This window comes from Limulus polyphemus, unplaced genomic scaffold (genome assembly GCF_000517525.1).
Source record: "Limulus polyphemus unplaced genomic scaffold, Limulus_polyphemus-2.1.2 Scaffold3872, whole genome shotgun sequence".
Classification (NCBI taxonomy): Eukaryota; Metazoa; Arthropoda; class Merostomata; order Xiphosura; family Limulidae; genus Limulus; species Limulus polyphemus.
This window is the reverse complement of record NW_013669482.1, coordinates 63277-89475: the sequence shown is the minus strand read 5'-3', so window position 1 is coordinate 89475 and position 26199 is coordinate 63277. Positions and strand designations below refer to the sequence as shown.

Here is a 26199-nt window from a genome sequence, read left to right as displayed (position 1 = left end):
ATCTAAAGCAGTGCTTCTCAACTGGGTTAATAAGATAAGAATCAGGGTGAATGAGTATTATTGTTTATTTTATGTTGTATTCATTCTAGTTGTAGTTTGATGTATATTTAAGTCATAATAAAGAATTTTGCATTTTAATTTAGTACTTTTTTCAAACTGGGATGAGTGAGCTGTTGTGAAAAACTTATAGGGGTGATTGATATTGAAAAAGTTGAGAAGCACTGCTTTAGATGACAAAACAAACTCGGGGTGTTAAAAGGTCTGGAGGCTAAGGACAACTCTAGCACTATCCTTTTTCTCGTGATATATAACTGCGGTATATGCATGTTTTGTGTGTCTGGTTTAATTTTTTAGTTCAACTATAGTTTATGTTGTTGCCATGAAAACCACACACTATAAAAACTACATGCAGTTAATGTTCACGGGAATTTATTTCTAAATAATGTCACTAATCAGTAATGTGTCCAAGGTTCTGTTTCTAACAATTACAAGAGAATTGGTAGTTGTTTTGATTATATATTGTTACTGTCATGATATTCAAAAGCATACAGAATAAAAGTTAGCATCAGGAAAGAAACCCAATTTGAGTGGTTTCAAAAGTGGACTTTTTGAAAATGATAGGGTTTTTACTGTAACGTTCATCATAAGTAAACATGTATTATTTTACTTTGTGATTAATAAATTTCTTGTTACTCCTTTCTATCCTTCTACAAAAAGTAAAATATAGAAATTAAGGAGCCAATGAGCTTTGATGGTTGAGGCAGGGTGTATGTAGTCAGGGAAGTTTTTTTTTTGACCAGTAATCACTAACAGAAATGTATTGACTAATTACTACATCTAGTATACAAGCTCAATAATTCATTTAAAGTAGTTAATGTGGTGATTTATGAGCATAATTTCCTTTATATAATATATATATGTTTATATTAAGTGAATGGTCAGGGAAAACTTAAAAAAAGTCGGGGAATTTATTTTTTTAAAGTTCTGTATACACGCAGTGAGGGTTTGCTATAGTCTCATTCTAGTGTACATAATGTCTTAAAATGTTGAAATTCATTTTAACTTTAATACCTTAATAGTACTTGCAGAAAACAGATACGGTGAAGGTTTTAAAGCCCCTGCAAGTCATTATGAATGATGCAAAACTTTTTTTATTCATTTGGAATTTTTATTATTATTTCTTTATTACTGCTTTAAGTGTATTTCTATTTTAACCCCTTGAGCTCCATACACAGTTTTGCACTCTGTTGCATAATATGGATTTTTACTTTGATTATTTTTGCATAAAACTGTAATATATTTGTGTTTTATGTTATATATGAGCTATGTAGGATATATTTATACATGTATGTATAGAAATAGGCCAAAGAAAGTACGTATATATGTGAAACTCAATATAACTGATAATTATTATATATTACACTTAACCTTAACATTATATGTATGTGTGTGTGTGTGTGTGTGTGTATGTATGTATATGTGTATATATCTCTGCAGCTTGCTCTAGTAGAGTACTTATGGATGACAGCAAGGCTGCTATGCTTATTATTTTTTGGAATGGCAGACGTTGAAGTGTTCAGTGGAACATAGGCCTGGCTTTTCTGGGCATTCAGGACAGTAGGTCCTTATTACTTTCCTTTCTGTGCATATTAGGCAGTTCTTTTGAGGTCTTTTTACTTTTACAGAAGGTGGAATAGACACCAGAGCATGGACTGATTCCTCTAATTTGCTTCATTCCTCTTTTGTTTTGCTGTGGGTACTGCATTCTCACTTTTTCAAAGCCACCATTTGTGTGGACTGTCAACAGTGCTGAGATAACCAGAATACTTCAATTTTTGGTTTCCAGCATGCCTTTTACAGACAAGAAAGTCATTCAGTGTTATCTGAGAAACTAGATGTAGGCCTAGCTTTTTGAACCATGCCAGGGAGTTTAAACATGTTTAAATATGTTTTATTCTTTTCAACTAATGAGGCCTCATACTTTGTTGTAATTACCAGAACATCCTTTTTGTAAACCCATTGCACAATTAGAACATTATCATGCCTTGCACTTGTGAATTTGGGTAGACTTTTTTTCGGCCTCTGTTTGGCCTTATTGTCTCTGTCATGCACATCTTTTTCAAATCTAAATACTCGGCTAACCTCTAATTGGAATACCAGTTGTCAACAATTATGTGTTGTTCTTGGTCTAGTACACTTTATGCAAGATACACTACAATTCTCCTGAAACTGAAAGGTTTTGGGGCATAGCAAATGGCAACCGGTATGTATCCTTTCCATAATATATACTGAAATTCCAAGTACATCCACTCAAATCATTTCCTGAGGAACACATGATGAAACGTTTTAACCCAAAATGTGAGATCTCGGTTTTATATATTGCCGGAAAGCTAACCTACCCTTCCAAAGTACCAAAGCTTCGTCAGTGCAATGTTTTCCCCTGCATCGACTACATATTTACATTTTTCATGTTAGAGGTCAAAGAAAGATTCTAATCGAGTTTGAGCATTCCCTCTTTCAACATCTGCAACATTTGAGAAGCAGAAGAATTTAATGATAGCAAAGAATCTGACCTGATTCATAACATCACTGCAGTAAAAATAAATTCCCAGAAAAAGAGAAGAGCGCTACCAATACTGATGAAGTTGGTTGAACGTACTGTTACGTATTAGAATTTCAAATGGTCTGAAACCGAGCTAAATGATACTTTAAATTTAGTTGTTAAATTGTGCTTTGGATTTAGCAGTTAAGTAAAAGCCAATATATAGTCAGTTTATGATATTTGCCAACAAGATTGATACACAGTTTTCTTTTTTAACACAAATACGTTTTAATATACACACAACAATGCAATTTACAATAACAGTTATTGTAGATAGTTATTAAAAACAATGATTTATAAATAAAAGTTTCACAAACTTACAAGCAATATAGTCTTTTTTCTAGTCTGGATCTTATTTGATATCTTACCGAGGGTTCACAATGAGCGAGTTAATTACGAGTTGATGTAAGTACGATTCGCTTAACGGGAAGCTAGCTAGCTTTGTTATTATTCACCAGCCACACACTGGTTACAGGTTGAGTTTCTTTACCGCTGAAGTTATATATTATCTTTGTAAAGGTACAAATGTCCGATAAGAATCCATTGAAGTTAAATGATTTGTAATGCTCGAACTTTGTAAAGGTTCCTGGTCAAATATCTGTAGTTTTTCGATTGATAAGCATTATAACAACCACAGTTATAGTTACAGAAGTTTATAGCAAACTAAAATAGTCTTTTTTTGTGGGGGATGTCATGTTGTTATATTTATAGGCATGTGGAGGTTTTCTAAAAAATTCACATCACATAACAATACCAATTTAAACGTTTACATATGTACATATATTGTTGATTCTTACTTACGAGAATCTTCTACAACTTTGGAGAATAGGCAGGAGTTTCGCAATACATATTTAACAGTATAAGCTATACATTTTTCTAAATATAAACTTAATGTAAACAAACGCTGATATTAAAATCAATATGTAATAACAAATTCGTTACAGTACATAATCCAATGTATAAAAATAGTAGTAACATCATGCCACTAGATTCCATAAATTTTGTTATTGCAATCAGGATTCATATCGAAATGTTCTTTAACATGATCATTTATATATCCACACAAATAATGCATAAATTCTTCACTGAGAAAGAGTTTGAAATAACTACTATATTTCTCACTGGCCATATTTATATTGGGGTTTATTCCTTCGTATGTCTGGTTCAATGGAGCATTGTCTTCAGGCCTAGCATAAGTAAACGTATCGGAAATTAGTTTCCACCCAGTCAGTGTTTCCCTTGCAACTGGCACTGATTCTTCCAAATCACAAGAACTAGTCATAAATCCCATTCACTGTCACTATGAGCTGGGAAATAGTCAACATCACTACAAGAAGGAATGTTTGCAGCCATGTTTTTTACTAATGAAACAGTCACACTTCAAAGGCAAACAAAAACTGACTCCTGGGGGTGAATGACTCACACATTATTTCCCAAGTGCACCTGTATCAACCAATCATAACTGAGAGGAAGAGCTAATTTACTGATGATGTCATGACTTTTGTCAGAGGTAGCTAACTAATACGGCAAAATGTTAGAAAAAGAAAGCAAAATTATACAGTGTTTCCGCTTCTAACTATAAATGTTGAAGTTATAGTACATAAGCAGGTATGTAGCTATACAATGGATCTCTCTTCTCGTACATATGCAAGTATGTACATGTCTTCAAGGGGTTAATTTTTTCATTCAGATGTACTTACATATTATGGTTATCATTCCTGGTTGAAAGCAAAACACTCAAGTAATTTTACATTTGGCATTCTGGTCATCATGGTGATTTTTCTCTTATTGGTTACACAAGTTGTCCCAATTTGTACCAATACAACTCATGCAAAAAAACCTGAGAACTAAAAGCATTTTTGATAATATATCCCACTAAAAATTATATGCAAGATTAACATGAACCATTTGTTAGATGGTCAGATTAACTGTAACTAAAATAATACTTATAATAACGTTTAGCTATTGTAGTAATATCCTGTACTATCACACACTATCAGTCTTGATTACAGTGTAAAGACTACCTTCAATTTTGGAATGTTATTGGGTATGCAGATTAAGGGTTGGTGTCTTACAATGTATTAAAGAATGTAATCCTGCTAAAATCACTACTAAATTACTAAGTTAATGTATAAAATACTTAATAAAAACTGTCTACAATTATTGCATATGATGTTTTTATCAATTTTTACTGTAGTCTCAAAATATCTTAGTAAGCAGTTGTTTACATATATATGTTGTTTTAAACATACCCATTAGTATAAGTAGTATTTATTTTCAGTGGTTCAAGCACTAGTAGCTTTAGTCAATGATCCAGAACCTGAACACCCGCTAAGAGCAGACTTAGCTGAAGAGTTTACCAAGGACAAGAAAAAGTTTTTCAAGAGTGCTGAGGAATTTACAAAGAAGTTTTCAGAGAAACGGCCAGCAGAGTAACTATAATTTTATCTTTATTTTTTATTATTATTATTAAGTATTACACACCAGAATAACACTAAAAACAAAGAATGGTAGCATGTATAGTGTGCTAAGTAATGTATACAAAAATTAACATCAACTCACCAGCACCAAAAGTAAAATATATTAAAGATGTAGCTGGTTAGTTTTTTGTTTAATGACTGAACTTATCCCAAGTGTTGGAACTTGGATAATAATGTATATTGAGCTTTTAAAGCCAAAGAAAGTTCCTCTTATATATTTTTGTCACAAGTGCTTTTCGTTATTTTAGCTATTTTATGTAGAATACATCAAGATTTATGTATTTGTGAAAAATAAGTTGATCATTAGCTAAGTGTGTGTGTGTTGTTAGTAAAACTAAAATCGTAACAGTGAAGAAATCATTTATACAGTTTAATCCACTGTAAACATTTTTTTAAATAAGTCTGGTGAAAAATATACATTTATTCCATTTTTTTTCTTTTAAAGTTATTAATAACAAATATGTGATATTACTTGTATCTGATCTCATTTTATCTCAATATCCTGGATAAGTTATAAGTTCAAGGTGTGTGTAGATTAAAGACATGTGGAAAAAATATTAGCCATACTTTAAAGTTTTATACTAATAACCTGCACAAATCAAATTTTGTAACAACCCTAAAAAAATGTCTGGAAACTGCAAAGTAAAAGCTTTAAGCAATCCTTATTACTCAAAATAATGACTTTTCAATGTAATTTAGTATTGTTCCAGTGTGTCCTAAATTATTTGAGTTTTTATAGTGTAAATAGAAACTAGTATAGTGCTCAAGAGTAGAAAATCCAATATAGGACATTATATGTTATTTATGCTTTTATTGTAACATATTCTCGCAAAAAGTACATTGTACAAGTATACTTAAATCAAATACCTTGGTTTACAGCAAAATAAAAACATGATTTAAACTGAAAAAATTTCATAACATTGTACATTCAAACTCCAAAAATAAGTATTCTTTCCTTTGAAAAAATAATTTTTCTTACTTGTATAAAAAGTACCTTACATTGATCTGTGACAACCATTATTCTGAACAAAAATGTTCGAGATCATGAAAGATGAATTGAAGTATCAAGATGGATTTGTAATTATTACTGTTGCATTATATCTCTTCATTTACTCTGAAGTCTGAAATATGTTTAAAATATTTAACAAGTCGGAGCTGTAAAGGCCACAAAGAAGAATGTAATATTAGTTTTTTATGTTTATATTGCAGATTAAAGCTAAATTGCCTTCACTTATTTTCTATGATTTTGTTATATAAATACATATTGGAATGGTCCATAAAATAACTAACTGTACCACAAGTATACATGTAAACAGTATCATCAATTGGAAAAAACTGTAAACGTTATCAGATGTTTACTTCATTTGATTTAATACTCTATCAAAAAAAAAAACAGTAAAAAAGTTAGTGCTTATGAAAATATTGACTAGGAATTATACTGCTTTATACCTTTACTCCATATTGTAATCATACACATACTTTCTGTTACGACCAGAGAAAACAACACAACAACTACAAACTTTGGTAAAGAAGTTTTCAATTCTAATTAATTATTTTATTGTAACATTAAGGTAGTGACATTTTAAAACTAAAAGTTTAAGGAATACTTACTTCAATTTGAGAAATAAGTTATATCATATAATTACTATGACTTATACTATTCGAATTTCCATCAATATGGCTAAGGTAATAAACACTAGATAAATTAATATTAGGTAAACACCATACACACGCTTCACTTTGAACTTTAACAATGGTAGAATGATGAAAGTAGACACAAGAGAAGTCGTAAGAGTTCCATAGAGTAATTCAACATGCCGAGTAAACTGCAACTACAAAAAAATTTTGCATTATCAAAATATTAAATCAGACAACATATTGAAACTATTTTTTTCTATGGATAAGCACTTTCATTACGGATTAGCAAGTAACTGAAAATGCCTAAAGAATTCTTATCATGTGGGTTGTGGATTTATCAGCTGAAGTAATACAATTTGAATTTTAATAATAAATAATTTTTAAATAATTCAAAAATGTTTTGAAATCTGTGGCATCGTGCTCATTGAATGTTCATGAGTTGTTACAATTTTACATTCATAGTTTATAGACTGGACGTTAAAAAAAAAGGTTCCATGCACAATCAAACTTTAGTTACAATTCTACATGTTTCAGCAGTATTTCATAGTACTAAAAACAAAGGGTAGCATGGTAAGTAATGGATACAAAAATTAACATCAACTCTCTTGCAAGTACAGCAGTTTAGAATCTCAGCATATGTAATTCTGCCACTATGTAATTTTCATAATAAAACAACTCAATTTGGGACCATAAAGGACTCAAGGAAAATAAATGATATATTACTCATATATTGTAGATCTGTGACACTAACCTTTAGGGGATGTACTTTTTTTGCCAGAGTTAATGTGTAAGGCAATCCAAATCCAAGAAGCAAATCTGTATGATGTTAAGGACTCTGTCTTTTTTTTTTTTTAAACTAAGCTATCTTTATTGTAAGTGTTCCAAAGTTAAAAACTGTAAAATCAATAGTGTTTCATTACTAGGATTATTTTAATAAACAGTGAGTTTGAAGCATCATTAAAATGATTTATTTTCCTTTCAGTTCACTTCACTTAAACCATCCTAAAAATTGACACACAGAAGCAATTGACAAAACAATGAAACTTTCTTGTGTGCCTCACTAACTGTTCAACTACAGCACTTATCTCTAAGTGGGTTAGTTACCTGACACGCTAATGCAGGTGAACATTCAAGTTGATTAGCCCAAATATGCAGTAATCATAATTAAACTGCCTTGTTAACCCTTTCCCTGCAATGAATGGGTTAATCAGGTATTTATTATTGTCTTAAGATATGAATGATACTATCTTCAGGTAAATAAACAATGCTACCACTAATCACAAAATGTTGTTTTTTTTTACTTGTGTAAATTGAATTTATTTTTCTTAACACACCTAAGTTGAAGACCAAGAAACTATGCAGTAAAAAAATTAGAGACTGAGAGTTCAAATGATAATTTTCAAAATATGTCTGTGGATTAAACTGATACTTGAAAAGCGATACCAGGTATTTTTTATTTTACTAAAAAGAAGGCAATTAAAATAAGTGACTGTTTTTACTAAAATATTAAAAACTATATGGTTATGATGCATTTATTGAAAAAAAAAACTAGTTTTCAAGTAGAAAATATTTCAGGCTGCTAAAAAAGTGGTGTTCAAGAACAATCACTTATTTTTTTTAGATCAAGCTAAACAATGGGCTATCTGCACTGAGCCACTAGGGGGACATGTTCTTAAAAACTTCTGAACTATACATAACAGTAAACAATGTACTACATCTATATGCATATATACACATGTAGAGAAAAAAATTTACTTTCATTTTTAAGTTGGGCAGCCTTACTGTTTATTGGTGTTTACAGCATGGTAGAAGATTGAAGCATTATTTTTAACATATACTTGCCCTTGATAATCCATTTCTTTATTGTTAACAAAAAACAGGATATGGCTTGAACGTATCTATAATTAAGAAAAGGAGCTTACCGATGTATCATACTTACCATAATGTTATCATCAACAACGTAATTTTGATGCTCAGCTGTTATTAAAGTTAGTCAGTCTGTCATTATGTCTGAAGATACTTGCTGTAAAGCAGCTGAAAGCTCATACAACAAAGCAAGTAAATGTGGAGTATAACCAATAAAAACAAGAACAATCTCTAAACAAGGACCCCTAGTGACAGTGCAAGAAATCCAAATAGGAGTAATTCAGAACCCAAACAGGCCCAACATTCTAAGTATAACTAAAATGATGTACAATATACTTCAGTTGATTTTTTTATCTTGAAATAATTTTTGTAAAATACAAATTAAAGAGGGTTACTGCGTAAATCAAGTAGAGTGTACTGATCTATCAACTGTACATTCTCACAGTTAAATGTTTTTGATCCAATTCCCAGTTAAGCTCTTAAATATTAGCTAGCTTGTGAGATTTAAGTTAAATTGAGAAAAAATTCAAAATGTAATACTTAAAGAAATAAAGTACAATATATATTTAAAACAAGAGGAATCATCAATAGCCACAGCTGTAATTAGATCTCAAATCAGTCAAGAGATGGAGCTATGAGCTAAAAGTTTGTACATGAAAGAAAAACTCGGCGCCATTCTATGAGCCGCTATGCTGTGGCTAAAAATTATTATAAGGAATGAATATGGTTATAAAATATAACAGTTTCAGTGAACCATAAAGAGTATATCATAGCTTATACAGTTACTCTTGTTAGAATTTATTGGTAATAGTCAGGAGCTTAATGACACACAACTGTTAGCCTATCAGTAAATCTTTAAATGGTTCAGAAATCATAATCATGTAGATGACAAAAATTTAACAATTGTAGAAAAGGTCCTCATACCATGTGCCTTTTGAAACAATGTGTAATTTTTCAGATATCCCCTCAGTTAATTTATGCATTTACATTCTATACAATTAATCTTAAGATATTTAGTCAGAACTTGTAAATGGAATACCCATAGACTAACTAAAAGTGCCTTAAGTTTATAGTGTTGACTCATCAGTGTTTGCACACAATCATTCCTAAGGACTTTCCTAGGCTTTAACTTTTGTTTGTCAAGGACTCTCAACAACATACATTCATGAAATGTCTGACAAAAAATTATCTTTCACCATTCACAGGATCCAAAATAATGCATTTTGGTGGTGTTTAAAGAACAACTGGAAGATAGTCCCTCTTAAAGCTGCACTTTACCTACAAACTCCATAGAACTTAAGTAATGTTAAATCTGTGTCCACATTCATCAAGAATGCTATGTTAATGCTGATATGGAAAAGTCCAAAACTTTAATATAGATAGAACTTCACCTATGCATCAGAATCTTATTTCTGAACAAAAAATAACAATTTTGTTTTAATATCATGGTGTGTCGGACTCTCTTATAAAAAAATAAATTTAGAGAAACCTTCTCTTTAAGAACAAAAATCTGCATCACTACCACAAGTCTCAAGAAACAATTTGACTTTACTGTTTACGTTGAAGCAATGTTTTGTTCAGTTCTTTCTCTGTTTCTTCAAAGCAACTCCTTTTGTTTTTCTTTGCCAATTCTCCTTAAAGAGTTTGACTCAGTTACAAAAACCAGATTTTTCTGCTTGGCTGTCTGTAGACTTATGTAACTGTTCTATATCCATGTTAATGTGTTTCCCTTTTTACTGTCCATCTCTTTTTCTTCTCTGCTGTCTTTGATCATGCAGGTAAGATTTATAATGGCTTTAAGCACTTGCAGCTGAGGCAAGTAGTCCCTTAGAGATAGAAACATTGATTACCTTTCCAACTGATTTTACATAGCCACAGATTAAAAGGTTAACAAGAAAACATCTACATTTGTATGAAAGCTCTCTGTACTAAAATCCCAGTATCAGCATTTTTTTTTGTCAACATAAAATTCGCAAGTCTGTCAACACAAGAAGCTGCATAATGAATCTCCACATTCATGCTCAGATGACTCTACTTAGGTCATCTGAAATAAAGCAGAACACTGACACACCTTTTTGGAAAGTTGTCAACATAGGCTCAAAATGAAGCTGTCTTGGAAGAGTGGGTTACTGACCACCTCTACAATGGTTTTGAAAGATTTGTACTGGTAGACTTGTTTTTTACTGCACTGACATAAAATGCTACATCATCCTAAACTGAGAATGCTCAATCATAAACAGTTATATTCTCAAACATCAATGGTTAACAAACTTCACAGGCATTTTTGATGAGTCTAAAGCAATTTTGCAGTAGTCTTTCCTCCTGGCTGAAGAACCTTTAAATAAGTTATACAAATGAAATATTTCAGCCAGTAGTAACAGATCCTGCGTTAAAACAATATGAAGCTTATATGGTCTAATGTTTATGAGGGATGTGTCCTAGTCATTTGCCAAAGTTTTTCCCATAATGTCAAAGACATTCGAATTTATATTGGGACTGTCCGTACTGATTTGAACTGTATCTCTGATGTTAAAATATCTCAAACATATTTTCAGTAAATGTTTGAGCTAAGTACTCTGCTGTAACATGGCCTGGATAGACATTTTAATAGCAATACACAACTACTGATAAAACTTCAGGCATTCAACAAATTAATCAATAAACTGTATAAGTAGTATGGTATCCCAATAAATTAGTTCCACAACATTTTCAAAGATCGAATACAGTCTTAAATCATTATTTTTGACTCAGATTTGTAATGATTATTTTATAGCAGTTCAATTCACTCAACTCATAAATAGTGACAGGAAAAAATTATATAAAACTAAATGTAATTTAAACATAAAAAGGCCAAGTTTTAGACATATGCTCTTACCTGGAAATGCTGATACAAAATGGTGGGTGACAACACATCCATTAATCCATCATTGCAGGTGAATGTTCATTTGCTTCTGTTGATTATTTTTATTCAGTGTTTCATAAAACTATCCAACAAAATGTCCCTCCACAGACTGCAATAACAGCTTCTTCAAGTGTTCAGCCAAGCCCAATATACTGAGGTATACAGTCATTCTATCACCACACTCAATTTTTGCAGCTATTTTACTGTCTGGGAACATTTGAAATAATTTAATTATATCAGTGTTGGAATTATAAGAGTTTTGAGTAGCAACAGTACGAACAGTCCAAAACACTCCAGCCTGCAGTACTTCATATTTAAAAACAAACATATGTGTGACAGTGAGAGCCCAATGCTGGGATGACAAGCACTAGAACTTCTAGTTTTGTCCCACTACGAAAGAAACTCAACATGCAGTTTTTTATCAAAAGCCTTCAAATTTATACAATACTTTTTATATATAACCTTAGCACAATCCAACCCATTTTTGCACATATCATTTACTTTGTTAGATAAAACAATACACTTTATAACAACATACTTTGTGTTTTTTCTGACAATTTTTGAATTTATCTTGTTCTAACCATTTCCTATTGAATACACACTTCCCATGATGAAAGACTGGATAATACAGCATAAAATAGTATTGTCTGTTGTATGTTCATGTAATTACTTTGCAGGGTGTGGATGGATCTTCACAAAAGTTGGTATGGAGGTTCATTAAGTCCATGCAGGGGTACATACAAATTTTCAGTTTTGCATTTTGTGGTTTTTATGGGCGTTTTTTATCACTACATTGCCCCCTATGGATGGATCTTCACCAAATTTGGTATGAAGATACATACAAATTTTCAGTTTTGTGGTTATTACCACTACCTCACCTCCTGTGGATGGAGGTTCATTGGGTCCATGGGGAGATGCACACAAATGTTCAGTTTTGCATTTCGAGGTTTTTATGGGCATTTTCGTATTTTGTACCACTACTTTGCCCTCTGTTGATGAATCTTCACCAAACTGGGCCTGAAGGTTTTTTTGGCAGTTTTTTTGGGTGTTTTGCATTTTTTACAATTACATATAAGGGAAGCAACTTTTCATGTCCTAAGATAATAACTTTCATTAATCATGAATTTACATAACTCCCATCAAGAGAACAGGTACTCCAGCTAGTATAAACATACATTTATAACTATTTTCTGTTATTCACTGTTTTGCTTTACACTTGATGCTTGCTGTGTAATATATATAATTTCCCATCACCTTAATACTTGTATGGCTGGGAAAAATTACAAAAACAATTCCACTTCCGGAAAGCCACATGGGAACTGAACGGAATACTGTTCTGGTGAAGACAAAGACTATTAATGAAAGTAAACAACTTAGGGACTGACTGACCTTACAAAACTTCTGAATGGCTGAGATAAAACTAGAGGACTTGTTACATTGAAGTTTTGTAGAATAATTTGATTTAAGGATTTTTCAAGTGATTTTTATGAACTTTTCAAGCTCTGTGTTAATACTGCTCATACAACGTGAAAATGAACTTTTTGTGTGTGTGTGAAGTATGGATGTGTCCACTACAAAAGGAGTATTTCTAAAAAACTTTATACATACATAAAATTTTACTGAAAATATATGTTCATGTACTGAATATGAAAGCTATAAACCAATTTAGTTGTGAATCATAAAAAAAATTAATCTTAATTTTTAACACCCCATTAATAACAGTATGTCTGAATAACTAAACTTACTATCCCACAGTTTGCACCAAAATGTAAAAACTAGAAATACTTTTATAGACATCATACAAGATAAATCACATAAAAGCACTCAATGTAGTTCAGATCTGATATTATATGCTGTCTAATGATAGCTAGAAGTAAGGTCTATACAAAAATAAAAAGGATACTTAATAGTGGTCCTCCTACACAAGCAGAAAAACCCATCTGAGGGAAACCCATTCTGGCCACTGACATATTGGAAACAAGATCTGAAAAGAACCAAAGGTCATTCATAAAACTTATCAATACATAAAAACAGAATGTTTTATTTGTATTTTGAGTCAAAAAAAAAAAAGATTACAAACATTAACAGATTCAGTGTGGAACAGATATTTAACATGATTCATTTGCCAAACCTACTCAGGATATATTTACCTCCACAGAACAGGGCTGCATGAACTGTGGCGCATTTGTGCCAGGGCCATACTGACTATCCAGACCATCAGTTTCACTCTCTCTTTTTTTAATAAATCTTCACATTTTATCTGTTATTTTTTTCTATTCTTACTCAATACAGACTAGATCAATTTGACTGACCTTGTAACCACCATAAAAAAATACAAAATAAATCAAAATTACCCTTTTTTCTTTCTATAATTACTTCAAGTTGAAGCAGGAAACAACATTTAAAACTTCTTAACCTTATACAACTGTTTATAATTAAGTTTTATTGCCTTTTGGACCGTGATTTTTTAAATTCCTGCCATAAGAACTGTCAAAATATAGGATAACATGAAGCAAATGTTACACTAAGTTATATAAAACTTGTGAGCTATTAGTCAGGGCAAGTTCACCTCGTAGAAAATTTTTATCATCATTATATTTATTTATATTATATAATTTAACTTTATCTAGCCTAAAACTTTCTAAGTTTTACATTTTTAAGTTACTTTTATAATAATAAATAAAGAATAGATAAGAAAAGCAAGAAATATATCACTCACCTGTGTAGTGGCTTTTTTTGCTGTCAACTGTCCTATGTTAGCCCTACTACTTTACATCAATGCTACTAGTCCACAAAATAATTTTTTAAAGTAAATAATGCAGGGAATAATGCAGAATAATTTCACGTGAACAACTGAGAAACTGGTGTTTCTGTGAGAAATTTTCTGGTTCTCTAATCACGTGACTTGAGCAATTAGAAATTCAACTTTAGCTCCCATTATGTTCTTGTGGGAAAATTGTTTTTCTCCTCAGTTAAACTGTCAATTATCTGTAACATCACATGGTATAAAACATATGACAATCAATCAACTGAAATCTAAGCTATCTATTGGTTATAAATTTAATGAGAGTTGGCCTTAGTAAAATCTATTAACAAATTGTAATTTACAGCAAGGTAGAGGTAGGTGTGGAGAGTGGGTCAAAACTATATATTCATTTGACCTTATATTATTATTCATCCGTTATTAAAAGCGCTTTGTACATAAGAAAGCCTTAAATTACAGAAGTTTAGCAATTAGAGATTTTGCTTCCACCAAAGCATGATTTTAGGGTAATGTTTTGGCATGCTTCTGTAATGTTGTACAATAACCATATTGTTTTTTATGCACCTAATTCATTCTTACTTGCCATGTTGTACAAGTAAATAATTATAATCGTAATATATCATCCTTAAAAGTTAGATGCATCATATTCTAATTTACTTCAAATAATTAGCTCATAATCTGTAATTAACTTAATATGTATTAATTATAATTAATTTCAAATTTGCTTGTACCTTACTCAAGGAGCCTCAAAAAATAACTGCACCAGGGCCTCAAACTACCTTAATGCAGGCTTGTCACAGAATACTTGATTCTGTAAGTACTCTCTGTGGTTTTAAATAATTTGAAAGTGTTGAACTTTTTTTTTTATGATATAGTTATAAATGCAAATAAGATAGTTTAGATGCAGTACAAAATATTGAAGATGAAAATTTAAAACCAGCACTATTAATGTGTTATTATTATTATTATGAACATGCAAGCAAAGAGTTATTTTTTCGAATGAAACCAGTATTGTTAGTTAAGAGGGATGAGATTTATGCCACACTTAATTAATTGCAAATACTACTGAAAAATATCAGCATCAAAAATCTCTTCGTTTAAATCACAGTTTGTTAACAAAATATGAGCCATATAGTAAGGAACTCCTATCGATGCTTTTGTATGTTAGTTATCATTATGAAAGGTTTATCATCATGTAATTAGAGCTGGATGATTAATGGTATTTGTTAATTGATTGCCCCATTAATTGATTAAAAGTGATTGTTGAAATTCAAGGGCTTTCTATAGACTTTTCAAGCTCTATGTGAATCTTTCTTATACAACATTGAAATGAAGACTTTTTTTGTGAAGTATGGACGTGTAAACTGTAAAATTGTATTGAAAATATACATTCATCTGAATATGAAAACTATATACCAAGTTAGTTGTAAATCATAAAAAAAGCTCTAGTCTTTCTTAATTTTATAACACCCCATTAATAATAGAATGACTGAATAACTAAACAACTTAACATCCCATGGATAAGACAGTTGCCTTCCCTCTAGTCAACAGTTCAAAATTAGTGACTGCGACAGGTAGCTTGTGTAATTCTAAACTTTGTCCATGTTTAAAATAAATTTTTAGCTACAACCAACCATATCACTTTCATGATACGAAAAAATATAAACCAACTTCTTTAATTAAAGCAGTACAATACAGTAAGTGATCCATTTACTAAGACCCCACCCCATTTATATGCATATGTAAAATATACAGATCATGTGTTATGTCAACTGGTTGCTTGAACCCTATTATCGTGTTTTGGTTAGGGTGCAAAGTAATAAGTTAAGAGTAAAAGTCTCCAACTTACAACGTGGTGTGGTAGTTGATGGTCATCTAACAAAAACTCTGTTATCAAAGACCACTTCTCTGATCAGCTATTTAAAAGTTAACATTTTCCTTACCTGAAAATTTATTTCAGATAGATATTCACTTCTCTGTATCATAAAGAGCTATTGTCTCACACACACATACTGGTTGAGTATTCTTTGCTGACACCTATGAATCAACTTCAAATAAGCTAAAATCCAACAAGACACCTTCTAGTCTGTTTGGAATCTATGCTACATTGAAGCCATGGATAAAGGTAGTTCAACCCAATATTGATTGGAAATTTTAATTAAAAACTTCAGTTAGTGTATATTTTCTGCTAAATCCACAAAGTTTCAGTCATGGTACACTTAATGATGTGAAATTAGATTGTGGTTTACATCCTGCCTACTTGGATACTGATGAGCTATATGTAAAAGAAACTCGTAGTGAATAGTGCAAACAGTTCTCTCTCTATCCTGTAAAGCTTTTTAAATGATATCAGTATACACTTAACTTTATTCAGTTTACTAAATAAAACTTCAAACTAGAAATCCAATTCATTCAAAATCTCCAGTGCTAAAGCAGAAAAATATGTAATATAGTTTTGATAAGGATTATTTTAAGAGAGAAGTTTTAGTGACCATATATTGTTCTTTACCACAACAAGTTATACATAAATGACCATAACTAAGCAGACTGTAGTCTCACCCGAATTTAGCTTGAAAATTCTGCAGTTGCAGAAGAATGATAGTATTATGTTTTTAACCATAAAGACACTATAAAAACAACTGAGTTTTCACAAAGCAGAAGGCCAAAAGTAAAACAGTACTGAATACCTAGTCAGTTTCATAACTTTAATAGGTGTGTCTATGATAGGTAAACTGGGTCAAACATCTTACCTCCTAGACTATTCCCCCAAGCAAGTACAGTTAGTCCAAGAATAGCATCACTCAGGTCCATCAATATTCCTACTGCCTTTTTAAAAAAACAACATATATATACTCAGATTTAGCCATAGAAATGTTTTTAATTACATAAAGTTAGATTACAAAGTTATGTATGTGTGAATGGTACTTTTATAATAAACAATAGCCAAACTACTTATCAGCATACTCTCATTTCAGGTTTTACAAAAAAAGTAAAGTTTTTTATAATTATTTTAATTACAGAATGATAAACTGTCTGGAATAAAAAGTCATGTATATCATGTGATAAAAAATCAATGTACAGTATCTTGACAAACTATCTAAATTAAATATTTTTAAATACACATGGTTTGTTTCCAACACTTGCTACTCATGCAAAACAAAAAGTAATTTCTATCAGCACTGTTGGATTAGTAAGATAACGTAGTAAAACATAGTATAAGAAAAGATTAGCTTTCAAATACCATGCAAAAATTAATTTTTTTAAAATCACTTTACACATAATTCGTTGTTAGCTTAAAACACAAGAATCGTGTTTATAAAAAAAATATTAATGGGGGTTTCCCAAGATGACAAATCTAGCAGCTAAATGTATATGATTGAAAATTTGTACTGAAGCTTTTCTTAGCTAGAAAGAAAAACAAGGCTGCTTACAAACTATTAACTTTTATGTGTGTATTTGTAATCATTTTCTTTTATCCATTTTTAATTTTTTTTTAAAAGCAATCTATTAAACAAATTTGAAGTATGTGCAATGTATGCTGGTTGTGAACTAGAAGGAAAATAATTGAATTGAATATATCTACAGTGTAAGATTATTTGAAAAATATATAGTGAGGGAAAAATTGACCTAGACAAGTACAATAAACATACCTGTAGTAATGAAACAACTTCATTAGCTAGGGTATAAATCCAGGTAACCGACACTCCAAATCCCACATAGCCAAAAATCCAGTGATATACTGGAGGTGTGTGATTGGATGATGTAATAAACCCCACAATGGCAAGTAGTAGAGATATCAGACTCATCAAAACCCACAGTGGGAAAACGAATTACCAAGAACCACTGAAAATTACTGTGCAAAATAAAGTAAATAGATTATTATAATAATTTTTCTATCTGTGAATACAAATTAATTATATATATATATATATATATATATATATATAAATTAGACTTTTAGAGAAAAATCACCTTTAAAAACTATGATAGTAATTTATTTACTTGGTGATGTTTTGGAGCAAATGCAAATTACATTCATGTAATTGTCATTAACCGACAAGCTTGTTTCTGGCTTGAAAAAGATTACTTGCTCAAAATGTTAAGCATACAAGTTACTACCATAGATTTTAAATTTTATTGTAATTATATAAATTTTAAAAAACAAGCTTTTTCTGCACATACAAATAATTGTTTAGAAAGAAACCACACTGAAAATAATTTCACTTTGTGAATATTAATACATTCTGAGATCAGGTGGATAAATACTTCAATTCATTTACTAACTTAATTAATGTTTGTAATCCAATAAATATACAAACAAAATCTATTAAGATATGCAATGAAGCTATACTTGCTTCCAGTTGCTGTGAAGATGACCATGGGGCTTGTAAAGCTCTGTAAAACATTGAGGTAACGGCACCAGTTATCTCTGTCATTTTTATAATCAACTACTGGAGTGGTCACTGTGAGAATGAAATACACAGGTGCCTAGTAGGAACCACAAAAATATCTGATCAAAATTCAATAATCTGAAACTTAATCAAAACAATAAATCCTCAATATCTGTTACTTCTTTTTTTTTTGTTAACTTTCTGGTGAGGTAATGTGGTGCCATAAAAAACTAATGATAATTTATAATATGGATAAGATTTTACAATGTATTATCTAATGTAAAGCTTGCAACATTGATTGGTATACTAAATTTTATTTTAAAAAACAACTAAAAATCATAATTTGACACTTAACATCTGCTTAAAACATATTTGATACTATTTTCCATGTATTCTGATTCTTCTATTTAAACCTTTAATATAATGTATTTCAATTTTGTATTTGTGGCAAAGCTACTATTAGAGGCTATCTGTTACCATCCCTAATTTTGAACTACTGATCAAAGGGAAGACAGCCAGCCAGCAGCACTATATCACCCATGCTAAGGTATTGACTGTCACTCTTGTTATCAACTGACAGTTTAAAGTGCAAAGAATATTTTGTGGTAATGCATGGATTCGAACCCAGCTCTTCAGTTCCAAAATAAAGAGCTCTACCATAAAGCCAACTTATATAAATTTCTTAGCCAACATTTCTTAGCCTAATAATAAGTAAATTATAAATATTCTAAAACTTTTAAAACATCAAGCCATTTAAATTTATAAATTTTTCTCAGCATCTTAGAATAATTTATGTGTAACCTACCATATTTTCAAATAAATTTTAACAGAATCTCAGCCATTTTTGAACTATAAACAGGAGCACGATACATTTTTTTCACTCAACTATAAAAAACTTAAGCTGTCAAAGTACTTCAAATTTAATAGCTCCAATCTGTAATAGATTTGAAAGTATTTCTAGTATATAAGTGTAAATGAATTGATATTATAACTTCTTCCTTCCCAAGTAAAAAAATAGATTTCAAATTCTTTGGTCGCTGTACAATGGAATCTACTATTATAAAGGTATCTTTTTTTTTTAAACAAATGTCAGTCATCACTTATTTTATCTTATTACTTTTAGGTTTTCTCATTATTTGGAAGACTTTTTTCATATCGAAATATTATTATACATGATGCTAAGCCTTGCACTGACGAACTGTGCCTGAGCATGTATATCACAGAATCTGATACATACATGAAATAGTCGATCCACATGTGCACAGTACACAAGCAATATTTAAGTATATCTATTGTGGTATTAAAGAAGCAGCGAAAGATATACATAGAAAAACTGAAGTGCTATGATGATGATACATACATACATACACAAACTTTCTTACTTTGTATCCCTTAGGAACGTTTGTGTAAAATGGTGGATTTATAAACTATACAGATTTCAGAAAATTATGAAAACTTTCAGTTGATATATCACATTGTTTCAGCAATGAATTGGTAACTTCTGTCAACTTTTTATGCTTCTTCTAGCAAAATATTAAATATTGTTATAGTTTTCGGAATAGCTTAATCTTTTTTTTTTTTCATCTCAATTATTAATTACATTTTAATACTGTTATACCAAGTGCATCAATATGGTTTATCATAAGAGTTAAAATAAGTCATATTGGTACTAGTTTTCCAAACCTAATGGTTACATCTATAGCAGTATGGAAAAAATAATAATACCAAAACTTGCCAAACAAAAAGTATCACAAAAGTTTATTCTAGAACTATTATACATAATACTTAACTAGGTCTAAAGATGTATCCAAAATAGTCAGATTAGAAGGGATCTGCAAAATGTTAACACAACCAAGTGATAGAATATAATTTTAACTTTTTCTTATTAAATTTTGACTATCACTGGTTGGATAATAAACTTTAGTTTTGGACCATTCACAATTAAGCAAAGAGTTGAACATATTAGAAATGGTATAGGCAACCAATTAGATTTCAACAATGAACTTATTGACTGAAAAAAAAATGCAATCAAGAACTACTAACTGAAAATAAGTAAGACTAACTTAAAGTCTCTACAACAAAGACAGAATAACTAAAATCAATCAACTTTTGCATCAGCAAAGAACACCAGTCTTTTACACAATTATCTTTAGTTTCTGCATAATACCAGCAAATTTCTTAAGAATCCAATTTTCTTAAACCTTATGAATTCTTTGAACATTTTAGTTATTCATCAATAACTCTATAACTTGAGAAGAAAACTCACAAGTAACAGATAGCAAATGAAAGCAATTTTACACATGTAAAATATTATACTGAAATACTCTGTGGCTTAAAATTTTGGAGAAATTTTAATTAGTAAATATACATCATACTCTAAATGTAAATTCTTTTAAAGAATAATTATGTCTCACTTTAATGAAAATTAGAGGCTTATAATGTTTGTTTTAAAGACTTACAAAATTACTTTTCAAACATGTTTGAAATTTTCAATAGCATTAGTTATTATATTCCAAGAACTATATTTAAAATAGTTTTCTAATACTGTGAATCAATAATTTTAGATAAGCATGGGAATTAAATGAGAGATAGAAATATTATCTTCCTCAATGTAATTCATTAATTTCGTCTTTTCAATATTCTAGATTAGATAAAAATGTTTTACTTATTTTCACATTTTACCAAATGTTACATGTCTATTAATGCCAAGATAATGACAATTCAAGTATTGTTACAAAAGCCCCTCTCTTTTCATCATTCAAGTTAAAAATTGAAGTAGAAACAGTCCACTAAAGAAACTTAAAAAATAATTTAAAGCATAATATAGTTCACAAGAACATTTGTAGTTTAAGTTTATATGAAAGTGAAAAATATACTTTAAAATTTCATAAAATGAAAACAATACAGTATTTAATTTACTAACTTCAAATAAGCACACTGTACATATGTGTTCATGATTTAATTAGGAAAAGGTGTTCGAGTGTGAAAAATTATAAAATGTGGTTTGATTTTCCAGCATTGTGATATCAACCATCCTCAGGATGGGAAGAATAAGATTATATTTATACTCTGACATTTATATGCAAACTTTTAAGTAGGAATACAATAAGCAAAAATATAGTTGTATTCAAACAATTATTTTTCTATTTTATCTATATATCATACTGCTGCAAAATAATCTCAAAGTTTTATATTTATTATATCTGGTGAGAAATAAAGTTTGACTTGTTCCAGGGAAAATATTACAAAATGTTTTGTAAACCATGAACACTTACACAATAAAGTTAATTATTAAGTAGTTACTGAAGCAACCATTTTTATTACAATAGATGGAGTTACATTATTTTTACTTAAAAGAAAATAAATTATTTCAATTTACCTTCACTATTTCAAAAATACGAAAGAACCAGCTTTTTTTCTTCCACTCCTGAATTTCAAATGGTGATAGATGGAACAAAAAATCCTTCCATGGAGATATTTCCATCGGGTCAGTTAAAATTATACTTGGAACACAATCTGTAGTTTCTCTGGTTGCTAATGTCAAAAACAAGGAAAATATATTGTGCATAAGTTATAATTTTCCTATACTGAACATGTATTTCCAATAGGTACTCACCTCTACTCACATAAGTAGCTATTCTTGTTCAGTTCTGCTCTCTATATGCAAAAAATGTTTTTCTGCATGCCACAAGCCTTGAAACTTCCACCCATCTGGAATGACTAATTACAATGCATCTCACATGCAAGTTATCATGCGACAACCCTCCATCAATAAGTGCATGACACATTCTTGACTCCCTCTATTCAATTCTACCAAACTATCACTTCGAGTGTTGGCAGAAAATGGAAGCACCAGTTTTCAGTGGGGAGTGTGAGATGAGGTAATTACCTATTGGAAATACACTTTCAGTATATGAAAATTATAACTTTTGATATGGTACATTACCTTTTGTCACATAAAAAGCCAGAATCCCACATTGAATAGTGGAGGGAAAGAAATAAACATTCTTCCAAAGTGTCTGAAGGACCCTTCCCAAAAGGAGATCTTTGAAGTCGCACCACGGGTATATTCTTTACCCATTGTGGAAAGATGTTGCATATATGGGCAGAAGGATGGATGAACACATCCAACTGGAAGAGAACTATGGCAGGATGGTGATCTCAACCATACATTATTTATTAAACTCAATCTTTGAAAATATAAAATTAGGTAAGATCAAGGATGTGCCCCTAGGTGTAGTGTGTCTAGGGTGTGACAGACTGTATGCTGCAAGTCAACTGCTGTTGAGAACTGACATCCACGCGGGGGCTAGGATGAGGATCATACCATCAGTAAGTGAACTACAATTCAAGATACCAACATCCATGTGGGGGGGTACGAAAAAGGATCATACCACCGGCAAGTTGACTACAATCCAAAACCTAGGCCACCAGGAACCGACATTAAAGTGGGAGTAGAAAAGAGGATCATACCATCTTCACCTCAAGTTCATGAGACCAGGGGGAATCTCGTACCTCTCAACCTATGAATGGGCACATGATAAGGATGTGAGAAATTGAATGATCAACCTACAAACCCAACATCTGGCATCGAAAAGATGTTGATGTAACGTAAACCATCTCACTCAAAAAATATAATGACCGCAACCACCCCAAGCACAGTAACATCCTCAGAATAATAAGCATTGAGGGATAGTGAAAGGGAAGAACCACAGTAATCTGCAATTACTTCCACTGTGATCCACTACACGGATGGAGTAACAAGAGTAGAAATGAGTGAGGGAATTGATATATTTGTAATACATGTGTGAAGACTGGGAACCAACATTCAAGTGGGGGTAGGATGAGAGATTCCAATCAAAGGGGTGAACTAGAAGTTTGATGGCTCACTCCAATGTTATAGTGAAGGATATCTTGTCATCTACACCAGTAGAACACCACCACCCTATTCTCAACTGTATGGTTTATAATCATTTATATATTATTCATATTTCATTAACACATGTAGGAGGATGCCTCCATGGTCCATCACCTCAGCAGCTTGGAACTGGAAGGTGGTAAGGACTCTCAAACTCAAGTAGAAGAAAAGAGGGGAGAAAGTGCAGTGGAGAGTCTGGAGGAATGACAACACCTGAGACAGTACAATGGGAGACCACAAAACTATTTTGAAAAGCAGACCATACTGATTTATTCAATACAAGGCATGGCAGTAATCCCCTTCTGCTTTACCCATGTAGTCTATGGGTGAGTTCGGTCCAGAACAGGTAACCTAATGAAGCAAACATATCATGAGGATAAATCTATAATCAATCTTGTGGAACACTCCATCTCTGCAATGTGCATTGTGTGGCCATGGAATTATAAGTTATTATTTTCTTAAACTGAAAATGTTATCCAAACATACCTCTGCTAACACTAATAGCTATTTCTTGATCTTCATCTTTGCCATCAAACATTGTGTTTGATTGCTCCAGTCTTTATATACCACAGTTGACTGCCCTGAGCCATATCTAATTTGCAAAACTTTACGTGGTCCATTAGATATATTGTAATAAGATATCACCATCCAGAATTGCATCCAGATGGTCTTATGTAACACCTCATCTCAACAGAGCCCATTGCAACCAGGAACCGATATAAAGTTTACTAATGCAGAACTTAAGTACAAGCATACTTGGCTTGGCAACACTCGCCACTGAGTGGGATCCAAAAGAAATCAATAGGGACCCTAGAAGAGAAAATAACAATAACTGTAAGTCAAATAACATGTCACACACCTCCCTGTTAAAATCTAGTAGAGGTAGTCAACACAGCCACAGGGGGAAGACGAAATCCCATTGAAGAGGAAACTGCCAGATCGTGAAGGTAATTAGATATGAACATGTCGAGAGAAGTCCACATACCAGCCTGCAACATATCTTCTAAAGAACAGTTCAACCGAGCAGCCAAAGGCATTAATAAAACTCGAGTCTGTTGAGAGATGACGTGGAGCATATTGTGATCATTAACAGATAAGCCCAAATAGGCAATATGGATCAACTTCCAAAGCCATCTGGTTAAGTAACAGGTGATAAATCCCTTGACACTGCAGGATCCCAATGAATAAAAAATCTGTTCCTAAGGCCTCGAAATGGTTCCATACGAGCCACATAACATCTGAGCCCCCTGCGGGACATAACAAACAATCTGGGTCTGATCTACTGTAAGGATGAGAAATGCCAGGTAAATGAATAGGAGAAAAAGATTTGTTTCCTTCTCTGGCATCAAGAGTTTTTGGAATAAATGATTGGTTGGGATAGAGCAGAACATAGGTAGAATGATAGAGAGTCCACTGAACATGAATGGCAAATAAATCAGAACAACGACATCTGGAAGCTAACAGCAATAAAAAATAAACTGTGAGGGAAAGGCGATATAATGAACAGGAGGCCATGGGTTTGAAGCATGATGTAATAAAGCATGTAAAACAACCCTAAAGTCCCAGTTAGGCAGAAGGTGGCTGATCATATGAGTCCTCAGGAGAGGAAGCTCTAGTGAAAGAAGGAGCAGGAAACATGGAGTCTAAATTCTACCCAGAATATCCCATTTCAGAATGAAAATTCAAATCAGCACCTCCTGGAGGAGAGATACCCCCAGGGCCACATGAAGGACTCCATCTCGCCCCAAATCAGGTCAAGGACAACTTATTAAGCCTAATCGAACAGTACAGAACAAAGAATATCACTAAGCACTAAAATTAAAACTTAACATAACAATAAGTATGTACAATATTGGCAGAAGTTTATGTGGACCCCATCTCAAAGGTTCCACACAAACCTTGTGAATAGGAAGAAGGATAAAAGGTAAATAATAACAAAAATTAAATAGATGTGATTGTATAAAACTATGGAAGTGTGTAGTAACAATAACATAAGTATGAGACATGATTCATGGAAGAAAAAACAATATAGGTAAACTAATGATTGATAAACCAATATGATGAATTACAGGTAAGCCTAAAATTACAAAGACCATGGTAAGCCTAAGAGAATGGTATAGGGGAAAATATAAAACTAAGACTAATTGCTAACCTGAACTATAAGTATTAACCAATCTAATGAAACTTATGTTATGGAACCCAAATAACTAAATATAATAATATTAACAATAAAATTATTAATAAAACATAACAGTAGAACGTCTTAACTTTCCAAAGTTGGCGGACTACATTTCAAATGTGTGGGCCCTCAAACTCAAGGCGAGGCCCGATGGAAGTCAGTTCATTGGATGATCAATCTCCCAACAGAGTACAGCCAAAAATCTTCTCATGGAGTACTGTGAACTGACGCCTATGTAAATGTGCTAATAGAAAATATAACCTCCGAAGTGGCAACATATAATTCATAATGCAAAATGAATAATCAAACACAAATGTGTTGGCAAAAATGAATAAAAAGTTTTTGTAATGAAGTAATAAATTCTGTAACCAAGTAGTAATATAAAATAATTCCACTTTGGAGTAACTTAAGTTACAAATATCACTATTGTATAATAAAAAGTAAACTTATTGAGAGAAA

General features: G+C 31.5%; 2 protein-coding genes across 2 annotated transcripts in view; one reads left to right on the top strand and one right to left on the bottom strand.

Moving 5' to 3' along the window:
• LOC106470195 (ubiquitin-conjugating enzyme E2 L3-like) overlaps positions 1 to 6312 on the top strand; it is a 17298-nt gene extending 10986 nt beyond the window's left edge. The window contains exon 4 of the mRNA XM_013930734.2: positions 4884 to 6312. Within this exon, the coding sequence (XP_013786188.1) occupies positions 4884 to 5038 (155 nt within the window). The 3' untranslated portion in view covers positions 5039 to 6312. The remainder of the gene's footprint in view (positions 1 to 4883) is intronic.
• A 155-nt stretch (positions 6313 to 6467) lies between these two features.
• Positions 6468 to 26199, bottom strand: part of LOC106470197 (mitochondrial sodium/calcium exchanger protein-like) — a 42087-nt gene continuing 22355 nt past the window's right edge. The window contains exons 9-15 of the mRNA XM_022398806.1: positions 22023 to 22177; positions 18604 to 18740; positions 17903 to 18077; positions 17003 to 17078; positions 13392 to 13472; positions 7472 to 7536; positions 6468 to 6914 (exon numbers count right to left, since the gene is read on the bottom strand). Of these exons, the coding sequence (XP_022254514.1) occupies positions 6735 to 6914; positions 7472 to 7536; positions 13392 to 13472; positions 17003 to 17078; positions 17903 to 18077; positions 18604 to 18740; positions 22023 to 22177 (869 nt within the window). The 3' untranslated portion in view covers positions 6468 to 6734. The remainder of the gene's footprint in view (positions 6915 to 7471; positions 7537 to 13391; positions 13473 to 17002; positions 17079 to 17902; positions 18078 to 18603; positions 18741 to 22022; positions 22178 to 26199) is intronic.